This window comes from Heterodontus francisci, chromosome 6, assembly GCF_036365525.1.
Source record: "Heterodontus francisci isolate sHetFra1 chromosome 6, sHetFra1.hap1, whole genome shotgun sequence".
Lineage (NCBI taxonomy): Eukaryota > Metazoa > Chordata > Chondrichthyes > Heterodontiformes > Heterodontidae > Heterodontus > Heterodontus francisci.
Window position 1 is genome coordinate 92,194,737 of NC_090376.1, and position 17,025 is coordinate 92,211,761.

Genomic DNA, 17,025 nt, shown 5'->3' on the forward strand with positions numbered 1-17,025 from the left:
GGTCAATGGTAACTCCCAGGATGTTCATAGTGGGGGTTTCAGCAATGTTAATGCCTTTGAACATCAAGGGTTGATGGCTAGATTCCCTCTTGTTTGAGATGGTCATTGCCTGGCACTTGTGTGGCGTGAATGTAACTTGCCATTTATCAGCCCAAGCCTGGATGTTGTCCAGGTCTTGCTGCATGTGGGCAAATACTGATTCAGTATTTGAGGAGTCGCGAATGGTGCTGAACATTGTGCAGTCATCAACGAACATCCCCACTTCTGACCTTATGATGGAGGGAAGGTCATTGACGAAGCAGCTGAAGATGATTGGGCCTAGGACACTACCCTGAGGAACTCCTTCACTGATATCCTGCGATTGAGATGATCGACCTACAACAACCACAGGTCTCTTGCTTTGTGCTAGGTATGACTCCAACCAGCAGAGAGTTTTCCCTTAATTTGCATTGACTCCAGTTTTGCTAGGGCTCCTTGATGCCATACTCTGTCAAATGCTGCCTTGATGTCAAGGGCAGTCGCTCTCACCTCACCTCTGGAGTTCCAGCAGCTCATGGGTAGCAACGTCCCCCCTACCCCCCCCACCCCCCGATCCTCCTTCCCCTTCACTTTCCTCTGATCCCATCCCTTCTCCTAATTTGACCCCTTACCGTGTATTTAGAATACCCTCTGACCTCTCATCTCTGATGCTGAATGATCTGTACTTAACAAAGAACTCAGTTTCATTCCCTTATGCCCCCACCTCAACGAATTTCGTGCTTGGCATAACATTGAGCTCTCCTGTCATCTTCGCCTCTGGGCTCACTTCTTTGAACAGGAGTCCTCCCCCTGACCAGCAGACCCTTTCACCCACCTCCAGTGCTCTACCTCCACCTGGACCCCTCCCTCTGGCCTGTTGTCCACTCTTGAACTTTTCGTGACATCGGCCGTCTCAATTTCTCCGCTCCCCTCGCTCACTGTAACCTGTTTCCCTCTGAACTTGCTGCTGTCTGCTCTCTCATGTCTAACCCCAACATTCTACAGATGCTGCCTGAGCTACTGAGTATTTCCAGCACTTTCTGTTTTTATTTCAGCATCCATGACTGGATGTGGCAGAACTTAGATCTGATCCATTGGTTGTGGGATCGCTTAGCCCTGTCTATCGTTTGCTGCTTCTGTTGTTTGGCATGCAAGTAGTTCTGTGTTACAGCTTCACCAGGCTGATGGCTCATTTTTAGGTATGCCTGGTGCTGCTCCTGGAATGTCCTCCTACACTCTTCATTGAACCAGGGTTGGTCCCCTGGCTTGATGGTGATGGTAGCAATGCACCAAGGCTCCTTCGACAGCACCTTCCAAACCCGCGACCTCCACCAACTAGAAGGACAAGGGCAGCAAATACATGGGAACACCACCACCTGCAAGTTCCCCTCCAAGTCACACACCACCCTGACTTGGAACTATATCGCCGTTCCTTCACTGTCGCTGGGTCAAAATCCTGGAACTCCCTTCCTAACAGCACTGTGGGTGTACCTACCCCACGTGGACTGCAGCGGTTCAAGAAGGCAGCTCACCACCATCTTCTCAAGGGCAATTAGGGATGGGCAATAAATGCTGGCCTAGCCAGCGACGCCCACATCTCGTGAATGAATAAAAAAAAAGAGTGGGGAATATGCCGAGCCATGAGGTTAGATTGTGGGTGAATACAATTCTGCTGCTGCTGATTGTCCATGTGATTTAGGTATACCCACAGTGCTGTTGGGAAGGAAGTTCCCGGATTTTGATCCAGTAACAGTGAAGGAATGGCAATATATTTCCATGTCAGTATAGTGTGTGGCTTGGAGGGGAGTTTGCAGGTGGTGGCGTTTTCATGCAGCTGCAGCCCTTGTCCTTCTAGGTGGTAGAGGTCGCGGGTTTGGACGATGCTGTCAAATGAGCCTTGGTGAGTTGCTGCAGTGCATCTTGTCGATGGTACACACTGCTGCCACTGTGTGTCGGCGGTGGAGGGAGTGAATGTTGAAGGTGGTGGATCGGATGCCAGTCAAGCGGGCTGCTTTGTCCTGGATGGTGTCAAGCTTCTTGAGTACTCTTGGAGCTGCACTCATCCAGGCAAGTGGAGAGTATTTCATCACATTCCTGACATATGCCTTGTAGATGGTGGACAGGCTTTGGGGAGTCAGAAGGTGTTTTCTGCTGCAGAATTCCCAGCTTCTGACCTGCTCTTGTAGCACCGTACTTACATGGCTGATCCAGTTTAGTTTCTGGTCAATGGTAACCCCCAGAATGTTGATAGTGGGGAATTCAGCAATGGTAATGCCATTGAATGTCAAGGGGAGATTATTGTATTCTTTCTTGTTGGAAATGGTCATCGCCTGGCACTTGTGTGGCACGAATGTAACTTGCCACTTCTCAACCCAAGCCTGAATGTTGTTCAGGTCTTGCTGCATTTCTACAGGGACTGCTTCTGTATCTGAGGATTCGCAAATGGTGCTGAACATTGTGCAATCATTAGCAGACATCCCGACTTCTGACCTTATGATGGAGGGAAGGTTATTGATGAAGCAGCAGAAGATGGTTGGGCCTAGGACACTACCCTGAGGAACCTCTGCAGTGATGTCCTGGGACTGAGATAATTGACCTCCAACACCCACAACTATCTTCCTTTGCGCTATGTATGACTTCAGTGGAGAGTTTTCAACTTGTCTAGGGCTCCTTGATGCCACACTGAGCAGGGTATTGCTGTGCCGGTGCCACTTGATAGCAGTAACGATGACCCCTTCCATCACTTTGCTGATGATCGAGAGTAGACTGATGGGGTGGTTATTGGCCGGGTTGGATTTGTCCTGCTGTTTGTGTACAGGACATACCTGGGCAAGTTTTTGCATCGTCGGGTGCATGCCAGTGTTATAGCTGTACTGGAATAGCTTGGGTAGGGGCGTGGCCAGTTCTGGAGCACAAGTCTTCAGTACTATTGCTGGAATGTTGTCAAGTCCCATCGCCTTTGCAGTATCCACACCTTCAGCTATTTCTCGATATCACATGGAGTGAATCAAATTGGCTGAAGACTGGCATCTCTGATGATGGGGTCTCAGGAAGAGGCCGAGATGGATCATCCACTTGACACTTCTGGCTGTAGATTGTTGTAAATGCTTCAGCCTTGTCTTTTATATTGATATGCTGGGCTTCCCCCATCATTACGGATGGCCATATTTGTGGAGTCTCCTCCTCCTGTTAGTTGTTTAATTCACCACCACCATTCACAACTGGATGTGGCAGGACTGCAAATCTTTGATCTGATCTGTTGGTTGTGGGATTGCTTAGCCCTGTCTATTGCAATATGTTTCCGCGGTTTGGAATACAAGTAGTCCTGTGTTGTAGCTTCACCAGGTTGACACCTCATTTTGAGGTATGCCTGGTGCTGCTCCTGGCATGCCCTCCTGCACTCTTCATTAACCAGGGTTGATCCCTCAGCTTGATGCTAATGGTTGAGTGGGGGATATGGCATGCCATGAGGTACAGATTGTGGTTGAATGCAATTCTGCTGCTGATGGCCCACAGCACCCGTGGATGCCCAGTTTTGAGTTGCTAGATCTGTTCAAAATCTATCCCATTTAGCATGGTCGTAATGCCACACAACACAATGGAGGATATCCTCAATGTGAAGATGGGACTTTACATACGACCGTATGAATTAGGAGCAGAAGTAGGCCATTTGACCCTCAAGCCTGCTCTGCCATTCAATAAGATCATGGATGATCAGTTTGTGTATCGAATTCCACACTCCCATCTACCCCCGATAACCCTGGATTCCCTTGCCTAACAAAAATCTATCTATCTCTGCCTTAAAAATATTCAATGAACTCGTCTCCACCACCTTCTGTGGCAGAGAGTTCCAAAGTCGCACAACCCTCAGAGAAAAAATTTCTCCTCATCTCTGTCCTGAAAGGGCAACCACTAATTTTAAAACGGTGTCCCCTTGTTCTGGACCCACCCACAAGAGGAAACATCCTCTCCACACCCACCTTGTCTAGACTGTTCAGGATCTTATAAACTTCACTCAAGTCTCCCCTCACTGTTTTAAACACCAGTGAAAACAAGCCCAGTCTGTCCAACCTTTCCCATTAAGACAACCTGCTCATTCCAGGTATTAATCTAGTAAACCCCCTCCGAACTGTCTCCAACGCATTTACATCCTTCCTTAAATAAGGAGACCAAAACTGCACACAGTATTCGAAATGTGGTCTCACCAATGCTCTGTATAACTGAAGCATAACATCCTTACTTTTATTTTCAATTTCTTGTAATAAAGGATAGCATTCCATTAGCCTTCTTTATTGCCTGCTCTACTTGCATACTAACTTTTAGTGACTCCTGCACTAGAACACCTAGATCCCTCTGCACTTTGGAATTCTGCAGTCGTTCTCTGTTTAAGTGATACTCAACTTTTGACAGGAAGAATAAAAAAGCAAACAACTTCACACTTTCCCACATAATACTCCATCTGCCAGATTTTTGCCCACTCTCTCAACCTATCTGTATCAGTCTGCAAGCTCTTTATGTCCTCTTCACAACATACTTTCCTACCTATCTTTGTGTCATCTGCAAATTTAGCTACCATGCCATCGCTCCCCTCATCGAAGTCATTGATATAAATTGTAAAAAGTTGAGGCCCCAGCACAGACCCCTGCAGACTCCACTCATCACACCCGCCAATCAGAAAAGGACCCATTTATGCATACTTTGTTTTCTGCCAGCCAGCCAATCTTCTGTCCATGCTAATATGTTACCTCCTACACCATGAGCTCCTACTTTGCGCAATAACCTTTTATGTGGCACCTTGTCAAATGCCTTCTAAAAATCCAAGTACAGTACATCAATGGGCTCCCCTTTATTCACATGTCACTCTTTCAAAGAACTCCAACAAATTGGTTAAACATGATTTGCCTTTCACAAAACCATGCTGACTATTTCCGATTACCTTGACTTTTTCTAAATGTCCAGCTACAACCTCCTTAATGATCGATTTGAACACCTTCCCCACAACAGACATCAAGTTAACTGGCCTATTGTTACCTGTTTTCTGCCTCCCCTGACTCACCCCCCCGCACCCCCCACCCGCCTTCTTGAATAGAGGGGTTATATTTGCTACTTTCCAGTCTGATGGAGTCCTACCAGAATCTAGTGAATTTTGAAAAATTAACACCAACGCATCACTGCTACCTCATTAGCCACCTCTTTTAAGACCCTAGGATGAAGTCCATCAGGACCCAGGGACTTGTCAGCCAGCAGCTCCATCAGGTTGGTCAATACCGCTTCCCTGGTGATTGTAATTTCACCAAGTTCCTCTCTTCCTTCCATCTCCTGATTTACAGCTATTGCTGGAATGTTTTCTGTATCCTCTACAGTCCCCACAAGGACTTCGCAGTGGTCACTCGTACCAATACTGTCACGGACAGATGAGTCTGCAACAGATAGATTGGTGAGGGCGAGGTCAGGTAGGTCTTTCCCTCTTGTTGGTTCCCTCACCATGTGCCGCAGACCCAGTCTAGCAGCTTGGTCAGTAGTGGAGCTAGTGAGCCACTTTTGGTGATGGACATTGAAGTCCGCCACCCAGAGTACATTCTGTGCCTTTGCCACCCTCAGTGCTTCTTCCAAGTGGTGCTCAACATGGAGGGGTACTGATTCATCAGCTGAGAGGGCCAGTAGGTGGTATGCTGCAGGAGGTTTCCAAGCCCATGTTTGACCTGATACCTTGTGACTTCATGGATCCAGAGTCAATGTTGAGGACTCCCAGGGCTACTCACTCCCGACGATATACTTCTGTGCCGCCACCTCTGGTCGGTGGGACAGGACATACCCAGGGATGATGATGGTGTCTGGGACTTTGTCAGGTGTGATCCCGTGAGTATGACAATGTCAGGCTGTTGCTTAACTAGTCTGAGGGACAGCTGTCCCAATTTTGGCACAAGCCCCCAGAAGTTAGTAAGGAGGACTTTACAGGGTCAACAGGGCTGGGTGTGCTGTTGTCGTTTCCGGTACCTAGGTCGATGCTGGGTGGTCTGTCCAGTTTCATTCCTTTTAGACTTTTCTCCAGCAGTTTGGTACAACTGAGGGGACTGCTTAAGTTATTTCAGAGGGCATTTAAGTGTCAACCACATTGCTGTGGGTCTGAAGTCACATGTAGGTCACTATTAATTCTAGATTTATGTATTGATTTTAAATTCCACCAGCTGTCATGGTGGGATTTGAACCCCTGTTCCCAGAGCATTAGCCGGGCCCTCCGGATTGCTAATCCAATGACATTACCACTACGCCATCGCCTCCCCCTCTGCTTTTTCTTGTGTTCTTATGAGTCTGGAGTTGGAGGTGTGGGAGACTCAGGAACTGGGAGAAGTGGGGGTTGGAAATTGCTTCAGGGGAGTTGAATTTGGAAATTTGGAGTTTTGGGGCATTGAAAATCAGGGAGCTTGAGTGTGGGTCAAGAAGAGAGGGAGACTAGGGAACTGGCTTATCTCAGCTGAGGATTTAATATCCTGCATAATTCGGGAAATATTGAGCTCCAGAGGCTGGAGAGTTTTGGATTCATCAAGTGCCTCCTTTAATTCTTATTATGGACTGTTCAGAGTTTCCCAAACTTGGTACGGAGGCAATGCAGTATATGAAGAGTGCTCAGCTTATGTGAGGAAGCCTGTGGAGTTACTATAACTTAGTCACGAAAAATAAGGTAGTAATGCCTCATTCATGCTAACAGATTAAAAGTACACTGGGGCCCCGCTATAATGCGGTCCACTATAGAATGGAACTCGGTATGAAGCGGGTCCATCTTGAACCCCCAAATTTTCATTTAAATTTATCCTTTCAGAACATATTTGCAGACTTTTTCACCAAGTGCTGAACGTTGTTGAAGTATAAATACTCCAAAATGACAAACTTCCACCAGATAATACTTATCGACACCCAACAAGTTATTCAATAAATTGAAACTTTATTGTCAAACTTTTTAATTTCAGGTTATATTTTATTTGAAAGTATGAATTTAAATAAGTGATATTTAATATGCACAATTGTGTTCTTTATTAACTTTTGATTTATCGGTTACGTTTTCATTGTTATTTTCATTTATTTTTAATAATAAAACACTTAGTTAGATTTAGAACCCACCAATGAGATAGAGCCGAATTAGATACTGACGGAATCAATGTATGGCTGAATATTGACGACCAAAAAGCTACCAACAAGGCGATGAAATATTGGCCCGAGTAACAGATCCAAACCCTGAAGACGTTCAGCAAGCTGAAGGTGATGATGATGATGATACCAAGACCGAGCCACTGCCATCATCCATACAGTCATCCACTACCTAGAAGAATCGCTGAGTTGGAAGCTAATGAAAAATCAACTGTTGCAAGTGTGATGCAACTGCAGCACATCCTATATCTAGCAAAGACAGAGGAAAGGAGTAAATGTAAACAGTTAAAAATTATCAATTTCTTGAATGCACGTCCATCTTTTCAATAAATGGTCTACGATTTTGTCAATTGTTTGCTGTTAAAATATTTTTGTGTAACTGGTATAAGCTAGAATTGACAGGCTGGATTTAAATAGTCCGATTGTACAAGTAAATTCACATTTTTATTACCAGAAGAAACAAAATTTCATGTATTTGAATTGATTGTCTTCATTTTGTTACCGGAAATCTGTTTGTTTACATCTGATCAGATGGTTTATCTGTTCATGAGGCCATTTTAATCAGTTTATCTGTAGTTCTGCATTGCTAGCTACTGGCTTGGCACTTTTGAAAGGATCGCGATATAACACGATCTCACCTATAACACAGTTTCAAGATTTGGTTCTCGTGGACTGCGTTATATCGGGACCCCAATGTATAATAAAGGCAAAAGTGATTTGAGTCCAGAAATCTTCCTTACTACATGCCTTTGTGTTCTTTCTACTGTGTCAGTGTTCTTTTAGATAGTGATCAGAGCCAGGCAAATTGTTCAAAAGTTGCCTTGTTAACAAGTTGCAGGCTGCATGGGCCTGTACTTGTGTTGCATTCCTATATTATAATTGCCTTTTTATCATAATTTCACACATTGCAAACACATTCAATGAGTTTTTGATAATTCTCAGCTTCTATCCATGAATTTGCAGTGTTACTAAAATCAGTTATTTTCACACCAATGCATTGTCTGTACTAAGTGCCATTTGTCAAACTGTACCTGAGGTGCTGAGCCTCTCGACTCTTTTCAATGTTGACTGTCTCAGTTTTGCATAATGCCTTCCCATGTAATATTGGGCCATCTACAAATGTTATAATATTAATCTTAAGCACATCTTCAGAATCATTAATTGTAATAGTGAATTGTAGGTTAAAGGTCAAAGGAGATGCGATTTTCCTTAGTTAACACACAAAACCTTTTTTCTTCCCCAGCTCAGTCCTTTAAAGAATTTGCACAGCTTCTCCATACAGTTGAAGAGGAGCGAAGAAGATTGGTGAGAATTACCTTTATTTTAAAATTCTTAGAGACAGGAATGTGGTTACATGGATAGAGATATGATTGGAGGGCAGAAAGCAAACAGTAGGGGTAAAAGGAAATTTCTCAGATTAGAAAGATGTGGGTATTCCACATGAGTTTGTTTTGGGGCCAGTGTTATTTGCTATCTACATAAATGACCTGGACTTGATCAATTAAATTATATCCACATTTGCTGATGACACCAAATTTGGAACAAGGGAAAGGCAAAAGGATGAGGATTGTGCAAAAACTGTGGAGGATATAGATATGCTGGCATGATTGCGGGTGTGATTTTGGGGTACCCTGTCACAAGAAGTGTTATATATATATAATATATATATTACTAGCAATGGAAAATGAGAAATGTATATTGACTAGGATATTACCAGTTATGAGGAGAGACACGAAAATTCGGGTTTTTTTTCACTTGAGCTGAGAAGATCAAGAGATGATCTGATGGAGGCCTTTTAATTCTTCAAGGGTTATGAAAATGTAAACAGTGACATTCTTTCCACTGCTCAGTGAGATGTTAACAAAATGGAGAAAATTTAAGATATCACGAGTAGAATGAAACAGGCCTTACATATGCTTACAATGAAAGTGGTTAGCATGGGGAATTCTCTGAAAGAAACATGTTGAAACAGATTCCATAAGTTTTTTTAAAAATTGAGTGTTTCTTGAAAAAGAATATTAATTTATATGTGAAGCATGTAGGAGACTGGGATTAGATTGGGTAGCTCAAGTAGAGAAAAACGCTGACACAGAATTGATGGACTGAATGGCCTATTTCTTGCTGTAACATCCTATTATTCAATGGTATCTGCACCATCCTCAGTTGTTTTACAAGGAATTCATTTAGCACTGTCAAAGCATAAAAATATTAATTTAATGCCTGGGTTGAGATGGTTTATCGGTGATTGAATCAGATGGCTGGTGCAGCCTCAGACTATTGACTTGACAGAGAAAGGTGAGCTTTGAAACATGCAGATCAAAATTCTTCTCTCAGTCCCACACTGGCAATTTAGCCATTTTGTGACTTTGTTGCATGTCTACCAATAACCTCAAGCTGCCCTCCCATGCTGTGCTGATCATTATGCTTGATGTATTTTCATGACTAGTTGATTAATTCGAGGGGCATTATTCTAATACAAAACAAATTCTATATTTAATCAACCACCTCCCTAAGCCTAATGTTAGTACAGTTCCTAACAAATATAATGGGGATGTTCATGCAAACATGGTTTGAGCACTATAAGCACTGGTCAGTATAATGTTTGACAGCAATGAAATAAATTAGAAATTCTTCCAGTGATTAACTTAGCTGAATGTGAAAACTTGCGTTTACACTGTGTCTTTGTCTTATAAAGGTATTTTACCCATCAGAAGCTTTTGTAAAAATAAAAGAACAAATAAAAGGTGCTAACTTGTGCTGGTGAGCAGTATAATGTTTGACGTATTTTGTGGCAGGTGAGCTCCCAAAATAATGCCAGTGCCATCACTTATAACAAGTTCAAGGAGTTTTGCCAACATCTTTAGGCCAGCAGAGAGCATCATGAGAATATGTAACCAATTCGGAAGCTGCTGGACAATTTCAAAATTCCTTAACCATTGGTGCTAAGTTTGTAAATATCTCAAAAATTAACATTTAATAAGTGGCTGATTGAACGAAGGAAATACATCTGCTGAGTATAGTTGGTCTGAAAGAAAAACAAAAACTGCTGGAAATACTCAGCAGGTCTGGCAGCATCTGTGGAGAGAGAAGCAGAGTTGACGTTTCAGGTCAGTGACCTTTCATCAGAACCATCACTGACCTGAAATGTAACTCTGCTTCTCTCTCCACAGATGCTGCCAGACCTGCTGAGTATTTCCAGCATTTTTTTGTTTTTATTTCAGATTTCCAGCATCTGCAGTATTTTGCTTTTATGTTGGTCGGAAAGTTCTGAGTTCCCTGAAGAAGATATTGAACTAGACTCCTTGATGACCATATACTTTAAAACAGTGTTGCAGGCCGAACAGTAGTAGACAAGGGTGGACAGAAGATGACCCAAATGTATATTGGAACTGCCCAAAATAGCTGGTTTGCTTAACACAATTTGTGTGGTGCCTTTGTAATTCACGCTTATGGTAATGACAAATGGTCAGCACCATTTTCCCATTATAGGCGGCTGTCCAGGAAAAACAAGACAGGAGAAGTGGTGGGGACCATAGAAGAAGGAAAAAAAAAGCAGTTCTTTAAGAAATCCTCAAATCATTGAACAAAAGTCACTTGTTCCTGTAATTAAAAACTGAAAGTACTGGAAACATTCATCATAGTCAGGCAGCATCTGTAGAGGGAAAGTTAACATTTTTAGGTTGATGACCTTTTCTCAGAAACAGAATTGTTGCTGTCAGAATCTAATGTATGTTTCTGTTCTGTATGTAATTTTGAACAGATTCCTGATATTTAATGTTCAAGGAATTTTATTAGCGTTATTGAGTGTACTGAAGTGTAAGTTTTGGGCAATTACAAGTTCTCTAGGATTTTAGATGCTCATTGTTCAATGGATTTCTAAATCTTATAGAGTTAAGAACATGCAAAAATAATACTTTCTGGATTCTAATGGGGACAGTATCCAATCATTCACCAGCTAATTAATTTATTAAAATACTGCTTGCTAACATGACGTTTTGTTTTGAGTTTGCGTTTTGATTTATAATTTGACTTTGTTACTTATGGACTGAAGGGTAAACATAGTTTGGCCATGCCAGTACATTCAGCCATCCTGGACAGTGGTTCAAGAGACACTAAGGGTCATAGTCATAGAATGTCTGCAGCACAGAAGGAGGCCATTCAGTCCATCATGTCTGTACTGGCTCTCTGCAAGAGCAACTTACCTAGTCCCACTCCCTGGCCTTTCCCCGTAGCCCTGCAAATCTTTTCTCTTTAGATAATGGTCCAATTCTTTTTTGAAGGTCTCAATTGAGTCTGCGTCCACCACACTTTGAGGCCGAGCATTCCATGTCCTAGCCACTCGCTGTGTAAAGAAAGTGTTTCTTCATGTCGCCCTTGGTTCTTTTGACAATCATCTTAAATTGGTGTCCTCTGGTTCTTGATCCTTCAGCCAATGGGAACAGTTTCTCCCTATCTATTCTGCCAGATCCCTCATGATTTTGAACACCTCCATCAAATCTCCTCTTAATCATCTCCAAGGAGAACAGGGCCAGCTTCTCCAACCTGGCTGCGTAACTGAGGTTCCTCATCCCTGGAACCATTCTCGTGAATCATTTCTGTCATGCTTTAACATCCTAAATTGTGGTGCCCAGAACTGGACACAATACTCCAGTTAAAGCTGAACCAGTGTTTTATTCACTTTATCATAACTTGCTTGTTTTTGTACCCAATGCCCTATTTATATATCCCAAGATTCCATATGCTTTATTAACCTCTTTGTCAACCTGCCCTGCAACTTTCAATGATTTGTACACATATAACCCCAGGTCCCTCTGCTCCTGCACCCCTTTTAGAATTGTACCCTTTAATTTATATTGCCTCTCCTTGTTCTTTACCAAAATGAAACACTTCACACTTTTCTGCATGAAATTTCATCTGCCACTTGTCAGCCCATTCTACCATTCTGTCTATGTCCTCGTGAAGTTTATTGCTATCCTCCTCACAGTTCACAATACTTCCACATTTTGTGTCATCCGCAAATTTTGAAATTGTGTCCTGTACACAGAAGTCTAGGTCATTAATATATATCAAGAAAAGCAACGTTCCTAGAACCGACCCCTGGGAACCCCACTATATACCTTCCTGCAGTCTGAAAAACCGCCGTTCACCACTACTGTCTCTTTCCTGTCACTCAGCCAATTGCAGCATCAATGCTGTTACTGTCCTTTTTATTGCATGGGCTGTAACTTTGCTGGCAAGCCTTTTATGTGGCACTCTATCAAATACCCTTTGGAAGTCCATGTTATTTTTTATTCATTCATGGGATGTGGGCATCGCCAGCTGCCAGCATTTATTGCCCATCCCTAATTGCCCTTCAGAAGGCGGTGGTGAGCAACTTTCTTGAACTGCTGCAGTATATGTGGGGTAGGTACACCCACAGTGCTGTTAGGAAGGGAGTTCCAGGATTTTGACCCAGTGACAGTGAAGGGACGGCGATATATAGTTCCAAGTCAGGATGGTGTGTGACTTGGAGGGGAACTTGCAGGTGTTGGTGTTCCATTGCCACTGCTGTCGTTGTTCTTCTAGGTGATAGAGGTCATGGATTTGGAAGGTGCTGTCTAAGGAGACTTGGTGTGTTGCTGCAGTGCATCTTGTAGATGGTGCACACACTGCTGCTACTGTGTGTCGGTGGTGGAGGGAGTGAATGTTTGTGACTGGGGTGCCAATCAAGCGGGCTGCTTTATCCTGATGGTGTTGAGCTTCTTGAGTGTTGTTGGAGTTGCACCCATCCAGGCAAGTGGAAAGTATTCCATCACACTCCTGAATTGTGCCTTGTAGATGGTGGACATGCTTCAGGGAGTCAGGAGTTGAGTTACTCGCTGCAGGATTCCCAGCCTCTGACCTGCTGTTGTAGCCATGGTATTTATATGGCTACTCCAGTTCAGTTTCTGTTCAATGGTAACCCCCCCCATGATGTTGATAGTGGGGGCTTCATTGATTTAAAGCCATTGAATGTCAAGGGGAGATGGTTAGCTTCTCTCTTGTTGGAGATGGTCATTGTCTGGCACTTGTGTGGCGCGAATGTTACTTGCCACTTATCAGCCCAAGCCTGGATATTGTCCAGGTCTTGCTGCATTTCTGCACAGACTGCTTCAGTGTATGAAGAGTTTCGAATGGTGCTGAACATTGTGCAATCATCAGCGAACATCCCCACTTGTGACCTTTTGATTGAAGGAAGGTCATTGATGAAGCAGCAGAAGATGGTTGGGCCTAGGACACTACTCTGAGGGACTCTTGCACTGATGTCCTGGAGCTTAGGTGATGGATCTCCAACAAACACAACCATCTTCCTTTGCGCTAGGTATGACTCTAACTAGTGGAGTGTTTTCCCCTGATTCCCATTGACTTCAGTTTTGCTAGGGCTCCTTGATGCCATACTCGGTCAAATGCTGCCTTGATGTCAAGGGCAGTCACTCTCACCTCACCTCTTGAGTTCAGCTCTTTTGTCCATGTTTGAACCAGGGCTGCAATGAGGTCAGAAGATGAGTGGCCCTGGCAGAACCCAAACTGAGCGTCACTGAGCAAGTTCTTGCTAAGCATGTGCTGCTTGATGGCACTGTCGACGACACCTTCCATCACTTTACTGATGATCAATAGTAGACTGATGGGTCGGTAATTGGCCGGATTGGATTTGTCCTGCTTTTTGTCTACAGGACATACTTGGGCAATTTTTCACATTGCCGGGTAAATGCGAGTGTTGTAGCTGTACTGGAACACCTTGGCTAGGGACGCGATAAGTTTTGGAGCACAGGTCTTCAGTATTATTGCCGGAATGTTGCCAGGGCCCATAGTCTTTGCAGTATCCAGTGCCTTCAGTCGTTTCTTGATATCACGTGAATCGAATTGGCTGAAGACTGCCATCTGTGATGCTGGAGACTTCAGGAAGAGGCCGAGATGGGTCATCCACTCGACACTTCTGGCTGAAGATTGTTGCAAATGCTTCAGCCTTATCTCTTGCACTGATGTGTTGGGCTCCCCCATAATTGAGGATGGGGATATTTGTGGAGCCACCTCCTCCTGTTAGTTGTTTAACTGTCCCCCATCAGTCATGACTGGATGTGGCAGGACTACAGAGCTTGGATTTGATCTGTTGGTTGTGGGATCACTTAGCTCTGTCTATTGCATGCTGCTTATGATGTTTTGCACTCAAGTAATCTTGGGATGTAGCTTCACCAGGTTGACGCCTCATTTTCTCTTGCACTCTTCATGTATACCCCATCTATTGCATTACCCTCATCAATTCTCTCCGTTACCTCATCAAAAAACTCAAGCAAGTTAGTTAAACGTGATTTGCCCGTAACAAATAGTTAATTGCTTTCCTTAATTAATCCACATTTGTGCAAGTGACTGTTAATATTGTTCCGACTTATCGTTTCTAAAAGCTTTCCCACCACTGAGGTTAAACTGACTGTAGTTGCTGGGCTTGTCCTTACACCTTTTTTTGAACAAGCGTGTATAATTTGCAATTCTCCAGTCCTCTATCACCACCCCTGAATCTACAGGGAATTAGAAGAATATGGGGACCTGCACTATTTACACCCTTGCTTCTCTCGGTATACTTGGATGTATCTCTTCTGGTCCTGATGACTTATTAATTTTAAGTACAGCCAGCCCATCTAATACCTCCTCTTCATCAATTTTTAGCCAACCAGTGTCTCAACGAACTCCTCTTTCACCATGACTTCGGCAGCATCTTCTTCCTTGGTAAAGACAGATGGAATATACTCAGTACCTCAGCCATGTCCGCTGACTCTGTGCTTAAATCCCTTTTAGTTCCCTAGTCGGCCCCATTCCTCCTTTTAACACTTTTTTGCTATTTATATGCCTACAGAAGCCTTTTAGGTTTCCTTTTATGTTAGCTGCTAGTCTCTTTTCACACTGTCTCTTTGCTTCTGTTATTTGCTTTTTCACTTTCCTTCTGAACCTTCTATATTCAGCCTGGTTGTTACTTGTATTATCCACCTGACATCTGTTATATGCCCCCTTTTTCTGTTTCATCTTATTCTCTATCTCTTTCTTCATCCAGGGAGTTCTGGATCTGTTTGTCCTTAACTTTCCCCCTTGTGGGAATATATCTTGACTGTCTGAACTATCTGCTCTTTAAAGGCAGCCCATTGTCCCATTACAGTTTTGCCTGCCAATCTTTAGTTCCAGTTTTTTTTAGGCCAGATCCATTCTCACTTTGTTAAAGGTGGTCCTTCCCCAGTTAATTATTTTTCCACTGGTTTGCAACTTATCCTTTTCCATAGTCAACTTAAACCTTTTGAAGCGATGGTCACTGTTCCCTAAATGCTCCCCTACTGCCAATTGATTAACTTGACCCATCTCACCCACCTCATTCCCCAGAACCAGATCCAGCAATGCCTCCTCCTTCATTGGAGTTGAAACATACTAACAGAGAAAATTCTCCAGAACACACTCTAGAAACTCTTGTCCCTCTCTGTTCTTTATACTATCAATATCCCAGTCTAGATTGGGATAATTAAAGACTATTATTAAACTACTCTAAAAATCTTGCACCTCTTGTAATTTCCTTGCAAATCTGTTCCTCTATATCTTTCCCACTATTTTGTGGCCTTTAGAATGCACCCAGCAATGTAATGGTACCTCTTTTGTTTCTTAACTCTAACCAAATCAATCCTGTTCTTGATCCCTCTAGGACATCCTCTCCAGCACAGTAATGTTCTCCTTAATCAATATTGTTACCCCTCCACCTGTCCTTCCTTCCCTATCTTTCCTGAACGCCTTGTATCTGAATATATTTAATATCCAGTCCTGCCCTTTTTTGAATCAGGTCTCCTTTATTGCCGCAACATCATATTTCCATGTGACTGTCTGCGCCTGCAGTTCACCAATCTTATTTACCATAATCCACGCATTTATATACATGCACACTCAATCTAATTGAGACCTTATTACATTCCCTCTTACTCTGACCCCACCTAATACCATCAGCCCAGTTCCACTCAGTATGGTGCTGTTGCTATTTTAGGTAAAAATTTCATTTTGGAATGTGGCTTTTCTGTAATCACGGGATTACGAATCACTGGAATGTATAAACCAATCAGTTCTTAGAGAGGTTATCCCCTTACGCCCCCACCAAAATGAGTTTCACCCTCAGCATGACGTTGAGCTCTTCTTCCATTGCCTTCGCCTCCTGGCTCACTTCTTTGACCGGAGTCCTCTCCCCGACCAGCAGACCCATTTACCCGCCTCCAGCATTCACCCTCCACCTGGAACCCCCCTCTGGCCGATTACCCACTCTGATCTTTTCATTGAAAACTGTTGGCGTGACATCGGCCGTCTCAATTTCTCTGCCCCCCTCACTCACTCTAACCTGTCTCCCTCTGAACTTGCTGCACTCCGTTCTTTCAGGTCTAATCCTGATATTTCTGGCGAAGGTGGGACCTGTACAAGTCGGACGGGTTGTACCTGAACTAGAACGGGACCAAAATCCTTGCAGGGAAGTTTGCTATTGCTGGGGTGGGGGGGGGGGTGCGGTTTAAACAAATTTGGCAGGGGGATGGGATATGAGGCCATATGGGTAGAACTTCAAAACCAAAAGGGGGCAATCACTTTGCTGCAAGCACAAATTGCCACATGGGAGTATGATAGCATGACAATAACGGAGACCTGGCTCAATAAAGGGCAGTACTAGTACTAAATATTCCTGGGTACAAGGTGGTCATGAAAGATAGGGAAGGGGAAAAAGGAGGAGAGATGGCAGTAGTGATTAAGGAGAATACTACAGTGCTGAAGAAAGAGGATGCCCGAGAGGGGTTAGAGACAGAATTTATTTGGTTAGAGATAAGAATCAATAGA

The 17,025-nt window shown here is 43.5% G+C and overlaps 1 protein-coding gene across 2 annotated transcripts in view; it reads left to right on the plus strand.

The window, feature by feature from the left end:
- Window positions 1-17,025, plus strand: part of arhgap42a (Rho GTPase activating protein 42a) — a 503,828-nt gene that overhangs the window by 186,568 nt on the left and 300,235 nt on the right. For both annotated transcript variants that reach the window (XM_068034054.1, XM_068034055.1), the window contains exon 3: window positions 8,408-8,469. In XM_068034054.1, the coding sequence (XP_067890155.1) occupies window positions 8,408-8,469 (62 nt within the window). The remainder of the gene's footprint in view (window positions 1-8,407; window positions 8,470-17,025) is intronic.